The 13,793-nt window shown below is 53.8% G+C and overlaps 5 protein-coding genes across 5 annotated transcripts; 2 read left to right on the top strand and 3 right to left on the bottom strand.

Moving 5' to 3' along the window:
- The first annotated feature begins 91 nt into the window (after positions 1–91).
- On the top strand, positions 92–1,865 carry BDY24DRAFT_385514 (uncharacterized protein). Its single transcript, XM_076639979.1, has 6 exons — positions 92–388; positions 527–537; positions 656–727; positions 828–910; positions 1,051–1,131; positions 1,263–1,865. The coding sequence occupies exons 1-6, from the start codon at positions 284–286 to the stop codon at positions 1,475–1,477; spliced, it is 567 nt and encodes a 188-aa protein (XP_076497693.1). The 5' UTR covers positions 92–283; the 3' UTR covers positions 1,478–1,865.
- A 15-nt stretch (positions 1,866–1,880) lies between these two features.
- On the bottom strand, positions 1,881–4,428 carry BDY24DRAFT_385507 (exodeoxyribonuclease III). The gene is made up of 15 exons (XM_076639978.1): positions 4,143–4,428; positions 3,936–4,043; positions 3,759–3,809; positions 3,635–3,664; positions 3,556–3,573; positions 3,391–3,485; positions 3,292–3,308; positions 3,178–3,218; positions 3,049–3,102; positions 2,830–2,958; positions 2,736–2,748; positions 2,584–2,645; positions 2,358–2,490; positions 2,184–2,286; positions 1,881–2,089 (listed from the first exon to the last, which is right to left on the bottom strand). Exons 1-15 carry the CDS (start codon positions 4,395–4,397, stop codon positions 2,026–2,028), a joined length of 1,173 nt encoding a protein of 390 aa, XP_076497692.1. The 5' UTR covers positions 4,398–4,428; the 3' UTR covers positions 1,881–2,025.
- A 226-nt stretch (positions 4,429–4,654) lies between these two features.
- Positions 4,655–9,142, bottom strand: BDY24DRAFT_385504 (beta-glucan synthesis-associated protein-domain-containing protein). Its single transcript, XM_076639977.1, has 24 exons — positions 8,712–9,142; positions 8,361–8,579; positions 8,054–8,200; positions 7,920–7,966; positions 7,761–7,847; positions 7,499–7,693; positions 7,411–7,421; positions 7,331–7,343; positions 7,177–7,264; positions 7,095–7,100; positions 6,963–7,017; positions 6,810–6,869; positions 6,719–6,740; positions 6,630–6,646; positions 6,482–6,547; positions 6,274–6,411; positions 6,171–6,188; positions 5,934–6,086; positions 5,746–5,865; positions 5,646–5,661; positions 5,447–5,564; positions 5,179–5,373; positions 5,084–5,102; positions 4,655–5,009 (listed from the first exon to the last, which is right to left on the bottom strand). The coding sequence occupies exons 1-24, from the start codon at positions 9,036–9,038 to the stop codon at positions 4,957–4,959; spliced, it is 2,190 nt and encodes a 729-aa protein (XP_076497691.1). The 5' UTR covers positions 9,039–9,142; the 3' UTR covers positions 4,655–4,956.
- A 277-nt stretch (positions 9,143–9,419) lies between these two features.
- BDY24DRAFT_385500 (cytochrome P450) lies at positions 9,420–12,151 on the top strand. Its single transcript, XM_076639976.1, has 12 exons — positions 9,420–9,453; positions 9,529–9,729; positions 9,821–9,878; positions 10,023–10,211; positions 10,295–10,447; positions 10,522–10,692; positions 10,777–11,028; positions 11,100–11,265; positions 11,334–11,399; positions 11,474–11,640; positions 11,718–11,777; positions 11,867–12,151. Exons 2-12 carry the CDS (start codon positions 9,542–9,544, stop codon positions 12,017–12,019), a joined length of 1,623 nt encoding a protein of 540 aa, XP_076497690.1. The 5' UTR covers positions 9,420–9,453; positions 9,529–9,541; the 3' UTR covers positions 12,020–12,151.
- A 29-nt stretch (positions 12,152–12,180) lies between these two features.
- Positions 12,181–13,786, bottom strand: BDY24DRAFT_385497 (zinc finger MYND domain-containing protein). Its single transcript, XM_076639975.1, has 4 exons — positions 13,084–13,786; positions 12,578–13,006; positions 12,469–12,496; positions 12,181–12,381 (listed from the first exon to the last, which is right to left on the bottom strand). Exons 1-4 carry the CDS (start codon positions 13,366–13,368, stop codon positions 12,314–12,316), a joined length of 810 nt encoding a protein of 269 aa, XP_076497689.1. The 5' UTR covers positions 13,369–13,786; the 3' UTR covers positions 12,181–12,313.
- Between the last annotated feature and the right edge of the window lie 7 nt (positions 13,787–13,793).

The raw sequence follows: 13,793 nt of genomic DNA, 5'->3' as shown, positions 1-13,793 counted from the left end.
AGAGAGAACGAACGCGACTGACTTTCCAAACCTTCACCCTTTCTCCGTCTCCCGACTTCAAAAACCTTCTCGCTCTCCATCAAACCCGGCCTGTCGAAAGATGGCTCGTCGTCGATCTCGGAAGGAGAAATAAAAAGGAAATAAAAAGAAGGCTGTACAGATCTGTCCTCCCTCCCCACAGAGGAAGAAGGGGAGGAGGAGGAGGAACGCCTCTTCCCTTCAAACAGTCACCTTCACCTCTCCTTCACCTCCCCTCCTCCTTCCCTTCGCTTTCTTCCCCTAAATGCTTTCTTCCTTCCTTCTTCCTCTTCTCGCTCTCGCCGGATCAGCCTTGGCTGAACTTCAGATCGTTCGACCTGGAACAGCGAGTTGGTGGGTCGCAAACTCGGTGAGTCCGTCCTTCCTTCGCTTCCGTCCCTTCTGCTCCTCCCTCCCTCTTCGACCTCACGGCTCTCTCGCTTCCCTTCTCGAGCTCAAGCTGACCTCCTTGTACATCTCCTCCTCGCCCTCCATCTTTCTCTCCCAGCAAAACACCGTGTTCGTTCCCTCTCTCTCTCTCTCGCCTCTCCCAAGCCCCTCTCCCAAGTCTCGCTCCGTTCGACCTTCGCTCACCTTCCCCTTCTGCTTCTTCGACCCTCTCTTCTCTTCTCTACAGCCAATGGGTGGGACTCGATCCTGCGATCTTTGCCATCTCGGTCTTCAACAGCAACATCACCTTGCTCTCCAGGTTCGTTCCCATCTTGAATCCCGATCGCTTCAACTTCCGACCCGACCTGACCTCCTCCTCCCTCCTTCCTTCTTTTCGCTTGTTGGGCATGGTTCAACAGCGGCTCAGCAGTCATTCAGACCCAGAACAACGCCTACGATCTCTCGTTCACTCTCACTCCCTTCTTGAACGTTGGAACTGGCTGTGAGTCCTTTTGGGGAACGAGCTCATCTTTCGATCTCGCTCTCTCTGTGTTCCTCCCTTCTGTCTGCCTCTCATTTCTCGTCACCCACTGACGCCTTCCCTCTGCATTCTTGACGCTGAAACGACGTTGAGTTCCGTAGACACCATCAAACTCCACAACACCACCGATCCCACCGACGTCTTTGCTACTTCCGAGCCCTTCGAAGTCCGACCTCAAGGAAGTGAGCTCCACCTCCCTCACCTCTCTGTCTTCCTCCCTCTCCTCCACTTCCCACAACCCAACTCCTCTACCACTCCCACCCCAAAACAGCACTGACCTCTCCCTCCTTTCGTACTCAACCCTTCCTCGCAGCCGCCTACCCACCCGTCATCTCCACCCTCCCTAGCACCTCGTCCGCCTCTCCCTCCTCCACCGCCGGATCCAACTCAGCTTCCACCACCGGTGCCGCCGCCGCCGCTGCAACTACTGGATCTACCTCAGGAGCCGAGCCTAGGTTCGGGAAGACCGCGTTGAGAATTGTACAGGCTGGAGCAGTCGTCTGGGGATTGGAGAGGTGGTTGCTTTGAGGAGTTGGGGTCGTCCCCCGTCGCGTCGAAGGGAGCTGGGTTGAGCTGGTGGGAGAGGATTGGATGGGATGGGGAGGTGCTTGCTGTGGTTGCTGGATGGACTCTCTTCTTCTTTCTTTCTTTCCTTGTTTCATTTCTTCGGACGAAGAACGGACTCGCTTTTCCTTTTTACTTTCCCTTGGGACTCTTTCTTCTCTTCTCTTGCCTTGCTTGCTCCCCTCTCTCTTTCGTTCTTTCCGTAACTACTAAACCACTATACGTACACTACTTACCTCTACTTTCTTCCTTCTTCTTGTTAATGCTTTGCAAACGCTGAACACTTTCGTTTGATCTGACTCGAGCGGGCAGGAGCGACGCGACCTGATCTCGACCTTTCGTCTGAAAACCCAACAGCGGACGGGAACGAGAGAACTAGGCATTTGAGAATCAGATCGTAATCAAATAAAAAAATCAGAAAACAGAAAGCAACTATCTAGTCTACGAGACAAAGAGAACGAAAACGAAACGAAACGGCATGGAACGAAAGTCACGACGACGCTTCGGAAAGCTCAAAGCTCCCCAGCGATCTCCAAGACGACAGGAACGTGATCTGAAGGACCGAAAACTTCTCGTCTAATCGACCAGCACACCCAACCCAAACCAAACCAAGCTCGAGTCAGACCTCAGCCTCCACTCGACGAAGAACGAACAAACGTCGACGACTCACCGAATCTCACACACCTTCACCCTCTCCATCAACCTCTCCGAAACCACAAACGTATCCAGTCTCCATCCCTTCTGCTTCTCCCTCTGAAGAACTCGTTTGGAGTCTGTTTTCCCAAAACGCAACGTCAGCCGCGTCACAAAGACGAACGAAGTGCAAGAGAAAGAGACGACTCACGGAACGAGTACTGAACCTCGTCAGGCCCATGGATCTGTCTCCAAGCGTCCACGAGAGGTTTGTGACCTGATTCGGCCGGAGGGTTGAGTTGAGCGTTGTAGCCGTCGACTTCGAGACGGGTCCATCCGGGGAGCTGTTGAGACGAGAAGGCGCGTCGAGGGAAGGGGAGTCAGGAGAGGCAAAGTGAGGGAGAGAAGGAGAGGGAAGAAGGATGGTTCGAGCTGACCTTGTTCCATCCTTTGGCAGGGTCGGAGATGTCGTTTCCGGTTGCGACGACGTTGATGTCCCCTGGGAGGAAGGAGAAGGGGCGAGAGGTTCAGCACGTCGTCGTCTCGAGGCGAACGAAAGAGAGACAGACGCTCGAGACGAGAGACTCACCTCCCCAGATGACCTACGGGTCCAGACAAAGAAGAGAGAAGGTCAGTCAATTGGGATGATAACACGGACGACGTAGGAAGAAGACTTCACGCACCGGCTTCTTCGCGTCCAACTCCCTCAACAGCTCCTCGAACGCCTTGTTCCAAGCGACCTTTCCTTCCATGTTCTTGAGACCTTCGGAAGCGTTGGGAGCGTACGTACCGATGAGGTAAACGTTGGGGAACTTGGAGAACGAGAACGAGCGAAGACAGGAGGTGAGTTGGGGCGAGGTTCGACTTCGACGCGACGAAGAGGGAAGGGAAGAGAGACTCACCTCCATCGTGACGATCCGACCAGTGACCTTGGAGCCAGCAACTTCAATGTCGATCTGAGATAACGAAACGAGTAGCATGATCAGTTTGTTGAACGGGAGACGCGACTGAGGGAGGAAGAAGGGACGAACACTGGAGGTAAGGGGCTTGAATTTTGAGAGGATGACGGTTCCTGGGAGAAGAAGGGACGAGGTATCAGTCTCGAGAAATCCAGAACGGTGGCAAGACCTGAAAGCTGAGCTCACCGGCATATCCCTTCTGGCTGATCTCCCAAAAGACCGAACGTGTTCAGTCAGCATCCCAGTGCTCGCCTTTCCTCACCTTCTCTTCCCTCCTCAACTCACATCGAGTTGGCCCATTTTTGATGAGGGTACTTCTCTCTCAAAGCCTTGTCTTGAGGAACGGGGTCGTTGTTGTTCCTTTTGGTCTCCGTCAAGATCTGCGCAAGAACGAGCAGAAGATCAGCTTCAGCGAAGTTGCTTCAAGAGAGCGATTGAGAGCAACCGTACCATGATGTCCGCGTCCTCCTGTGAAGCGAAGACGAGAATCAGCTTGCGTTCTCAAAGGGGGAAAGGGAGACAAACAGACCTTCTCCATGTATCCCATGAATCCAGATCCCTATCGAATCGAACGCGAGCGAGCGAAGAGGGGAAGGTCAGCTTGCACTCCTCTTCTCCCCTCCTCTCTTCCTCCGCACGACCGAGAGACTCACGTTCTTGGGATCGCAAGCGGACTTCAAGCTCGTGATGTTCCAGGCAGCGATCTGCTCATGAGGGACACAACAGCGAAGAAGGAAGAACAGAAGGGATGAGATGAAGAGGGTGAAAGGAAGGGGAAAGGTCAGCTCGAGCTCAACTCCCTTCCTCCTCTCGATCCTTACACAACGAACCTTGACGCATCCCTCGGTTTTCTCAGGCAACTCGTATTCCTCGGGGAGCTCCTTGTTGATGTAGATCTTCTCGGGGTAGTGAGGCGCATTGGGAGAAGGTTGAGGGTGCTGAAGCGATAGCGGGAGAAGGATGCAAGGTCAGCTCGTCAGCTCCTCCTCCTTCCCAACCCATCATTCCTCCCAGAACGGCAACATAATCGAACGTACAGGTTCCTTGACAAGCTTAGGCTTAGGAGCAGCCTTCTCCTTGGGAGCTGCCTTAGCTTTGGTGGTCTTCTTTACGGCAGGCTTCTCCTCAGCCCCTTCGTCGGTTTCGTCGAGATCGGCTTTTCTCTTGGAGGGGGACATATAGAAGTGGCGAGAGTGGGTGAGAGGTAGAGAGAAGGTGGGCTTGAGGTGGTGAAGGGTTCGAGAAAAGAAGAAGGGTCGGAGAAGGGAGGTGAGCAGGAGGTGATGGTTCATAGGAAAGGAGCGTTGGGGAGGTTTCAGGGAGAGAGATGTGTGGGCTGCCGAAGGGCGACGCGACTGCTTTCCGTTTTCTGGATCGTCGAAAGTTTTTACTGGGAGATGCTGATGATCTGGATCTTGCAAGGAGAGAGATCTTCGCTCGGATCTGGACCAGGGAGAAGTCGAAGTGAGCTCGTTCCATTCGCTTCCGACCCTTCGCTTTCATCCTTCCTTTCCCGACGACCGTTGATCTTCCAGCCGGGAGCAGATGCACAGATAAGTAGATAAATAGAGACGGGAGGGAGAAGAAGAACAAAACAGAACCGAGAGAGAACAAGAAAAGCACAAAGAGAAGAACAGAGAGGATGAAGGAGAGAAAAGAGTTCGAAGTAAAGATGCGACAACCAGAGAGAGAAGAAATGGAGATGCTAGTAGGGGTGATAGGATGGGATGAACGCGTGTGTGTAGCGATGAAATGTATAGATAGACGAGAGAGATGTAGATGCAAGGATACAGGAGAAGTGAAGTGACCGGCACGAGAAAGGAGAGGAAAGAACGAGTCGCGTCGAGAGGATCAGCAGGAGTCGACCATGTTGTTGAGAGGGAAGTCATAGCCAGCTTGGGCGACTAGAGGAAGGAAGGAAGGAAGATTGGTCAGCAGCGAAGCGAAGAAGGAGGGAAAGGGAAGGAGAGAGACAAACAGGTCGTGATGTTGGGATTCTGCGACGAGAAAAACCGAGACCAAGTCAGCTTGGTGCAAAATCGCGTCGAGCTACAGTTTGAGAGAAGGACGAACCGCATACATCTCCGCGTAATCCTGAATGTACTGAGCCGTAGGGTAGTCGTCGGGATCACATCCGATGTTCTTGCTGTCCGTTGGTTGATAGACTCGAACGTACTCGACCTCCATCACCGCTGGCCATATCTTGTTGAGCCCTTCGTAGTCTACGGCTCCGAAGTTCTCAGAAATTCCGAGGTTGACGAGAAGGTACTGCGAAAGAGAACGGAAGAGAAAGTGTCAGTTGGAGGACCGAGGAAGAGAGACGGGGACGAGCTCAATTCACCATCGGTTCCACAGGAATTATCCTCGTCGAGACTTCCGAAATAGGATCGGGACCGAGAGCAGCTTGATAGACAGTCCAGACGGGAGAATCGGTCGCCGTCCAGGTGATGTAGCCGTCGCTGAGAGGAAGAGCGAGGAAACAAAGGTCAGCGAGGGTTCGAACGGTGGGAGGAAAGAGAAGGAATCGGGAAGCGGCTCACTTTCCAGTCTTGTACTCTGTTGGGGGACGGGCGAAAAGAGATGATGTGAGGATGAGTACGTGAGACAAAGGAGGAAGGAGAAGAGGCGAAGGCGACGAACCGAAGCCATAAACGTCGAAGCATCCCTCTCCCGTCGTGTCTCCGTTCGGATGCTGATAACAAGCCTGGTTGGTTTCGAAGATAGCTGACGTCGATTGCTGAATGGCTCCTCCAATGTAGGCTGTCAGAGAACAGAACAAGTCAGACGAGAACAAAGTCGAGACGAAAGTGGACAGAGGAGAGACGCACTGTTCATGTACGTCAGGTCGGGGTCGAAGATCTCGTAGGTCTCGGTCGTGTTGAGGAACTTGTAAGCAGCGTTGAAAGGGGCCCACTGTCCACTCATCGATAGATGTCCAGTTGTCGTGGATTGATCGACTTGGGCCTCGAACATGTCGATTTCTGGCGAAGGGAAGAAAGGAAGAGAAGGAGGACGGTCAGTTTCGATCGAGATTGGGCTCGAGAGTCGGTGTGAATCATGCTAACCTGGTGCTCCTCGACCAACTGAAGGGAAAGAGATCGAAAAAGGGAAGGTCGAATCAGAACTCGGAAAGAAAGCAGGAGGACGGGAAGGATGAACGCGGCTCACCCCAGACTCCATCGACTTTAGGACCAGGATGACTCGAATCTCCCGAGCATGTACAGGCCGAGAGACGTTGACCGGGAAGATACGAGAGAGCGTATTCGTATGCCTCGAGACCATCGGTGAGAGAGGAGGCGGGAAGACCTGTTGATCGAGCGAAGGGAGACGTGTCAGAAACGAAAGGCTCGAGACGCCGAGAGAAGGACAGGCTCACTGTTGAACGTTTGATTAGGGAGGGTCCCAAGATCGCAGGAATCGTAGGTGTAAGGCCACATTCCGTCTGAAGAAGTAAGGGCAAGAGGAAAGTGTCAGCAGAGGATCGAATTTGAACGCGTTGGAACGAAGAGCGAACTGGAACTTACCGAGAGTTCCTCCGTATCTTTTGAGAGAAAAAAGGTAATTCGAAGGTCAGTGAGGGACGAGCCACGTATAATGAGACAGTACGACGTACCCGGCTCGACCGAGGTTGCCCACTGAGAGAAGAAGAGGGAGGAGGAGGGTCAGCTCGGATCTCGACAGCCCACTGGTCTCGAACCACTCACTGGCCCACACGGCTGGCCACAGCCCCCACACCTTCGGAGATCCAGGAAGGCGAAGTTTGGCTGAGGAAGAGGAAGAAGGAAGGACGTGAGCGTGAGCGGCGGAGCGGAGAGGAAGAGAACAAGGCGAAGGAGGAGTCCGATGCGTTGACCCACTCTCGTAGTATCCTCCGGTGAAGCAGAACTTGTTCCACGTTGTGATCATACCACCCTGGAAAGGAAGAAAGGGAAGAGGAGTTGTCAGTTTCGAGGCTCGAAGGATTTCGCCGTCGACGAGACGCGACTCACGGTGTACTGAGGAGAGAGAGGGAAGAGCGGACAGGAGAGTCAGCACAAGCAAAGGAGAGATCGAGTTTGTAGATCCACTCACGTTGAGGTTGTGGTTGGTATCAGGGTCAGCTTGATCCAAGGTGATGACGAGGGATCCATTCGCGGTGGTGACCCGTCGAGGATCGTACCTGTAAGGAAGAGGGAGGTCGAGGTCAGTTTCGGGAGATGAAGAGACCAGATGATTTGAAACTTACCATTCGAGGTTGTCTGGAGAGAAGAACGGGGGTAAAGAGGTCAGCTCGGGCGGGAAAAAGGAGGAAGTCTTGAAACTCACTCGTCGCCCAGCTGAAGGAAACAACACGTCGAACGTAGAGTCAGTCGAAGGCTATCTTGATGTCTAATCACATCGAGTGCAAACTCACTAGTGAAGGTCGGCCGCAGTCCAGTATGGGTCGTCTCCGTCGTAGAAAGATCGTCCCTCGACCTCAAACTCGTCCGAGAAAACCAGGTCATAGGTGACCCCCTTGTTCGCTCCAGTGATTCCGACACGAGTATAAGCCTCCGAAGGTGTCGCAGGATCGATGAGACCGAACTGTCCGATGGTTGAGGGCACTTGACTGTAGGAGGGAAGCGAATCAGCGACGCGAAGGAGAGGAGAGGCGAGCGAAGGAAACGAAGACGAACCCAGATTGATTCGTTCCTCCCAGATTGAAGGCTCCTTGCGATTTCAGAGTCACCTTAGAGAGCTCGGTGATGATGGGGTATCCAGCGCTGGAGAGAGAGGTGATGGGTGAGCTTCGGTGTGCGAAGGGAGGAAGAGAAAAAGGACGCGAAGGAGCTCACAAAAGCATGAAGCAGGCGACGACGAGAATGAAGAGGCAACCGAGGTTCTGTGGAACGACGAGCCGAAAACGAAGGAAGGTGAGTCTCTGACTTCGTTCACATAGGAGATGGAGGAAAGAAAAGGAAAGACTCACCATGAATCCTCTCGGGGTGCACAACGTTCCAGCGCCTAGCTCGTCCCTCCCGTTCTCTGTATTCACGTTATGCAGCCAATCGTCCGCCTCGACTTCCTCCGCTTCCTTCGCAGATGAAGGTCTCAAATCCCAGTACGTTGGATCGAACTGAGGAGAAAGGATCGAAGGAAAGACGAAGGAAGGGATCAGCTCCATTCAGCCCTCGGCGTCTTTGTCGACCCTTCGGTCGGTCCTTTTCCCTTCTTCCTCCTTTGCTTCCCTTCGCTTTTCACAAGCCGATGATGTTGTTAAGGGTGTGCGAACTCACCTTCTCAGCAAGAGTGGGTGCTTTCGACATGATACTAGCCGAGCTTGAAATAGAAGCTGGCCCTGCTCGATAGCGCCCTCCGTCAGGATTGGATCCAGCGTTGTTGTAGTAGGACGAGCGAGAGGAGGTCGAAGGGTAGGAGGGAGCGTAGGCATGTTTTTGAAAGGAGTAGGAGGAAGGGGTAGGGGTTTGTTCGGGGTCGTCTCCTGGCAGAAGGAGCTGAGAAAAAGAAGGGACGGGAAGGGAAGGGAGGACGAGGTCAGCTTCGTGCTTTCCAAGTCGACGGATCGAGCTCTCTTCCTCCTCTTCTACTTCTCTGTTCTGAGATTCAAATGGCCCAGAAAGACGAACCTCTATTCTGCTTCCATCTTCCTGAAGCCCAAGACTCGGCAGCGTTGGTATATCTCCTGCTCTCCTCCATCCATCAACCGACTCCCTCGTGCTTCCTCCTCCTCCCCTTGAACTCGATCCAAACGCGTCTCTACTGCCTTGCCCCGAGTATCCTAGACCCATGAGTCCATTGTGGCTCTCTCTACTCGATGCTGAGTCCGATCTGTTTCGAGAGTGGGTGTCCCAGTCGTTGTTGTAGCCCGCTCTGCCCAGATCAAGCGAGGTCGAGGAAGGCGAAGGAGAAGGGGGAGGAGAGGGCTGAATTTGGGGTTCACGTCGGCCGTGCATCCAAGCGAAAGGGGAAGGAGGAAGAGGAACTCTATAGAGAGAAGAAGAGGAGGGGAGGAGTCCGGAAGAGAGAGAGAGAGAAAGACGGGATAGGAGAGGTGTTGGTCGTTAGAGAAGAGGGAAGGAAGGAGAGGGAAGCGGCCGCGACGCGATCACTTTGGCCTTGAAGCTTCTTTTTCTTTCATTTCACTTCCGCCGATCAAGCAGCGGAAAAACTTCATCTTAAAAGAGGAAGCTCCTCGGCTTCCTTCGAAAACTTTGTCAGCCCCTGAGGGACGCCTCTCAATCGTGAATCGGAAGCGAACAAGACAAGATTATTATGAGACGATCGGAGCTCACCTTTCTTTCGATTCAACCGTCCTTTCCCTTCTTCCTCTCGAACCACGACCATCTTGAGATCTGCTCAGAGGCCAGAGTCCGTTCTCAAGAGTTCTCACGGCCCTGATAAGCTTCAAACTGACTCAGATTCACTCTGCTGCTTCTACCACAGAAGCTTTCCGCCCATGCTTTCCTCTCTCCTCCTCCTCCTCGCCTTTGCTCTTCCTCTCGCTCTCTGGATCTACGGAATCTGTACGCCTTACTACTCAACGCCTATCCGTGGGATTCACAGAGTGACAGAGAAGGCTGGTCCATTGGGAGATCTACTCCCGACGCTCTCCTTCTACTACAAGACGCTTGAATTTCATCGCTAGTGCGTTTCCGAGCTCACCAGCGCTCACCTCCGTCCTCTCCTTCTCTCCTGACTCGAACCTTTCCTGACGCTCTTCTCCCCCTCGTTCCAGCTTCGAGGATCTAGCTAGAGAGCATGGAAGTATCTACCAATATTTCTTCCTTCGAAAGGCAAGTCGAAAAGCTTCTTCGGCTGCCTCGTCTCGTCCAACGCGCACCTCCTGATTGACCCCTCCTCTTTTACTCGCTTCCCCTCCTCTCGCCTCTTCTCCACACACCTTCTCCCATATACACCTTCTCGACCTCCTGCTACAGCCCATCGTCGTGCTCTCGGACCTCAAGGAAGTCGAGGACATTCTCGGTCGTCGGTCTGGGGAGTTTGATCGCGCACGGACGACGTCGAAAATCTTCTCCTGCATGGCTCGCTACGGGATGCTGGCTCTTCCGACGAACGAGATGTGGAGACATCATGTTCGGCTCTTTGGTCCAGCGATGTCCAATCAGGTCCGCCCCCTTCTCTCTTCGAATCAACGCGTCCCATGCCCTTCGACTGACTTTCGCTCTTCTTCGACTCTTCTCAAATCCAGAACCTCCGTCTCGTCACTCCCTCGATGACCGACATCATTTCTCAGCTCATCACTCTCTGGGACATCAAGTCCAAGCACCTCGGATCTCTCAGTTCTCAGGAAGCACCCGAAGGTTGCTTCGATGCTGGAAAGGATATCGATTTCACGACTGTGGTGCGTTTTCTTGTGGTCTCTAGTCTACTCGGCCGGATAAGAGACTAACATTTTTTTTTCCTTCGTCCGCTCAGGACATCATCTCCCGCCTCGCCTTCGGAGAGTCATACCGTCAACTCGAATCGACCCTCGACCTCTTCACCTCTTCTTCCTCTCCTCCTCTCCCTCGCCCAACACCTTCCAAACCAACTACTTTTCCCTACAGGACCTCTCCTCTCGCTAAAGCTTCCAAACTCTTCTTCGACGTAAGCCATGTCCTCTTCCCTTTCTCCACATTCTTCATGAACTGACTTCCGTTCGACGCGTCGTTCCCCTCGCCCTCTCCTCAGTCCATCCCCGCCGTCTCTCCCTCCCCCGACCAAGTCCACAAGCTCTACACCTTCCTCTCTCCTTCCTATCGAAACGCTCGAAACACCATCCACTCTTTCGTCGACCACCAGATCGCCGATGCTCGAGCCAGAGCGAGAGTCGGAGAGGGAGGGAGGAGCCTGCTAGATGGTGTCGTTGAGAAGGAGATGAAGGATGGAGAGAAGCTGGATATGGTTGAGATGAGGGATGAGGTGATGAACTTTCTGATAGCGGTAAGTTCTACCTCCCTGCTCCACTTCGTGGCGGAAGCCGAAGCTGACCTCTGCTCTTTTGGTTTTCCCAGGGAGAGGAAACCACCGCTTCGACGCTGCGTTGGCTCGTTCGATATCTCGCTGAGGATACGGGTCCTGAGATTCAGAGGAGGTTGCGCAAGGAGTTGATGGAAGCTTTGCCGACGTTTGGAGAGCAGGATCCGACGTTTGACGAGATCCAGCAGCTCGACGCGCCTTGTGAGTCCACTCGCTTCGTCCCCTCCCCTCTTCGCTTCTTCTGACCTCCAACGCATCTTCTTCATCAGACTTCGAAGCCATCATCCAAGAGCTCCTTCGTCTCTCCTCGACCGTATCCGTCTCGTATCGCAAAAGTCAGCTCTCCTCAGTTCCTCCTCCTCACCTCTCGTCGCTGACCTTCGCTTCGTTCGTCTTCCCCGTCGATCAGCCCTCTGCCCAACTACGATCCTCGGACACCCAGTGCCAACGAACACGGAGGTTCTTATGCTCATCGGCTTCCTTGGTCGAACGACGGGTGAAGGAGGTTGGAAGGAGGACGCGTCGAAGTTCCGTCCTGAACGATGGCTCGACGAGGAGGGTCGTTTTGATTCGAAGGTTCGTACACTCTTTCCTTTCACGTCACTTCCCCGCTCTCGAACTAATCCGTCCTCGTTTCCGCTCGTTACTTCTAGGCCGGCCCTTCCCTACCTTTCTCCCTCGGACCACGATCCTGCTTCGGCTGGAAGCTCGCCGTTCGTTCTTCCTTCTCTTCCCTCTCCTCCCCTCTTTCTCCCTCCGCTCTCAGAAACTTACGCTTACCCCTTGACGTTTCGCTTCGCAGACACTCGAGCTCAAACTCTTCCTCGTCCAGTTGAACGCAGCGTTCTTTCTCGATTCAGTTCCGAAGGAGTTGAGAGACAGTCGAGCGAGGGAGATCGTGACGAGGAGACCGGAGCAGTGTTTCGTTAGGCTGAGGAAGTGGGAGGATGTATGAATGGAAGTGTACTTTTGAGTGGAAGCTCGGGAGAATGATAGCCGTCAAGAAGTGGGAACCAAAGCCTCGTGTCGAGATCGGGAAGACGGAAAGAGGGAGGAATTCGGTGGGAGTGGGTCTGAGGTAGGAGGCAGGAGTGTTCCGGTTCGAGCCCTGATGTATATGTTTGCTCAGCTTTCATTGCGATCGTCTGAGGCTCGCGGTTTGAGGATGCAACCACATCTGATCCCATCGCGTCTCGCACTCGACCCAAACCTCTTCCTCCTCCCCCGAATCCAGCCGAGTGCTCCTCCACTACGAGAAATCCCATTCGACGGCAAAACATTTGTGCTTGTGCTTCTTCCAGTGAGCTCGTTGATGGTCTAAGACGAGCGAGGGAACACAAGGACGCGTCGTCAGCACGAGCTCGAGTTTGAAAGAACGGGAGGAAAGACGGTCGAGGAGCAAACCTTTGGAGCAGTAGCGAACAGTTTGACACTAGATGTAAACGAGGAAGGGTGGAAGTCAGCTCAGAATCATTCAGAAGAAGTGAAGAGCAAGGAGAGGAACAAGACTCACCCTTCCGCAAGCCCTCAACTCTTCCCCTGCGAGGATCGGACATGAGTCCTTGGATAACTCGGAGGTCGCTGCACATTCAAACCAGCTTATCTTCCATCCAGGAAGTGACTGGAAGTGATGCCTGACCTCCTGAGCCGATTCCTCGTGATGAAGGTACCTGAGGATGATCTCGAGCCCAATCTGGGGAGTCTTCGCCAGCATGTGCATCCCATCTTTGAGAACGCTGTCGGTAGTACTGGAGTTAAGGAGACGATGACACTTGTCGGAAAGAGTTTGAAGGTCGCGTCCGAGGCGTGGAAGGGTGGAGGGAGAGGAGAAGAGGGATGAGGATCGCAGGTCGATTTGGGAGGGGAGGTAGACGATGATCAGGCTGATCTGTTGAGCGTAGAAGAGGCTCGAAGTGTACTGTTGGCCTCGCGTTCCGAGAAGCTTGACAAGAAAAGAGCAGAATCGCCGGGGAGTCAGTCAACGATAAGGCAAAGAAGAGCGGCGGAGAAGCGACTCACCTGGGTCGCGGTGCGAGGGCCCTCGAACAGAGTCGCGAGATCTGGGCAACTCTTCTCCCACTGCTCTACAAGGAGAACGAAGAGAAGCTCGACGGTATCAGCGGGAGCAGTTCGAATCCACCTGGTGAAGAAGTTTGATCCCAAGAGGACTGTGGCGAGACGGAGTTCGAACGACGACGACCATGGGACGGTGATGTGAGGAAGTCGCTCGATAAGGAGGCAGATGTATCTGTGTAGATGCTTGCTCGAGAACTCTGCTCGAAAGCGTTCCACCGATTCAAGCATGGGTCGGGAGAGCTCTGATGCATGAGCGCACCACTCCAGCTGGAGGGACTGGGGAAGAAGAGAAGGGAGAGAAGGAGGACGAGTCAGCACGTCTTCTCCTCGCTCTCTCTCCTACGTAGCGCACCAAGGCTTTGGCTTTCTCAAATTCATCCTGGGATTCAAAGAGAGCATCCGCGAGGGCTTGTGCCTGGGGAACCATTCGAAGGGATGGAGGGAAGTAGAGGGAGAGGAGGCCGAGGAAGGTCGAAGGGAAGGGAGGAGGGTGGGAGGGATGGGGGGAGCGTTGAGCTGAAGGTTTGGACGAGCTCGTTCGCCGTAGATGTACTAGGAGGGAAAGGGAAAGAAGGGAAGAGTGGGGGTGGGTCGGATGGAAGCTGCCTGGAGGATGACTGTTAAGAGGAAGGAGGCGAAAGGAGAGGAGATCG

Source organism: Mrakia frigida (assembly GCF_051309035.1).
Source record: "Mrakia frigida strain ATCC 22029 unplaced genomic scaffold BDY24scaffold_11, whole genome shotgun sequence".
NCBI classification, from domain to species: domain Eukaryota; kingdom Fungi; phylum Basidiomycota; class Tremellomycetes; order Cystofilobasidiales; family Mrakiaceae; genus Mrakia; species Mrakia frigida.
The sequence above is the reverse complement of the archived record's forward strand: the minus strand, read 5'-3'. Positions and strand labels throughout refer to the sequence as shown.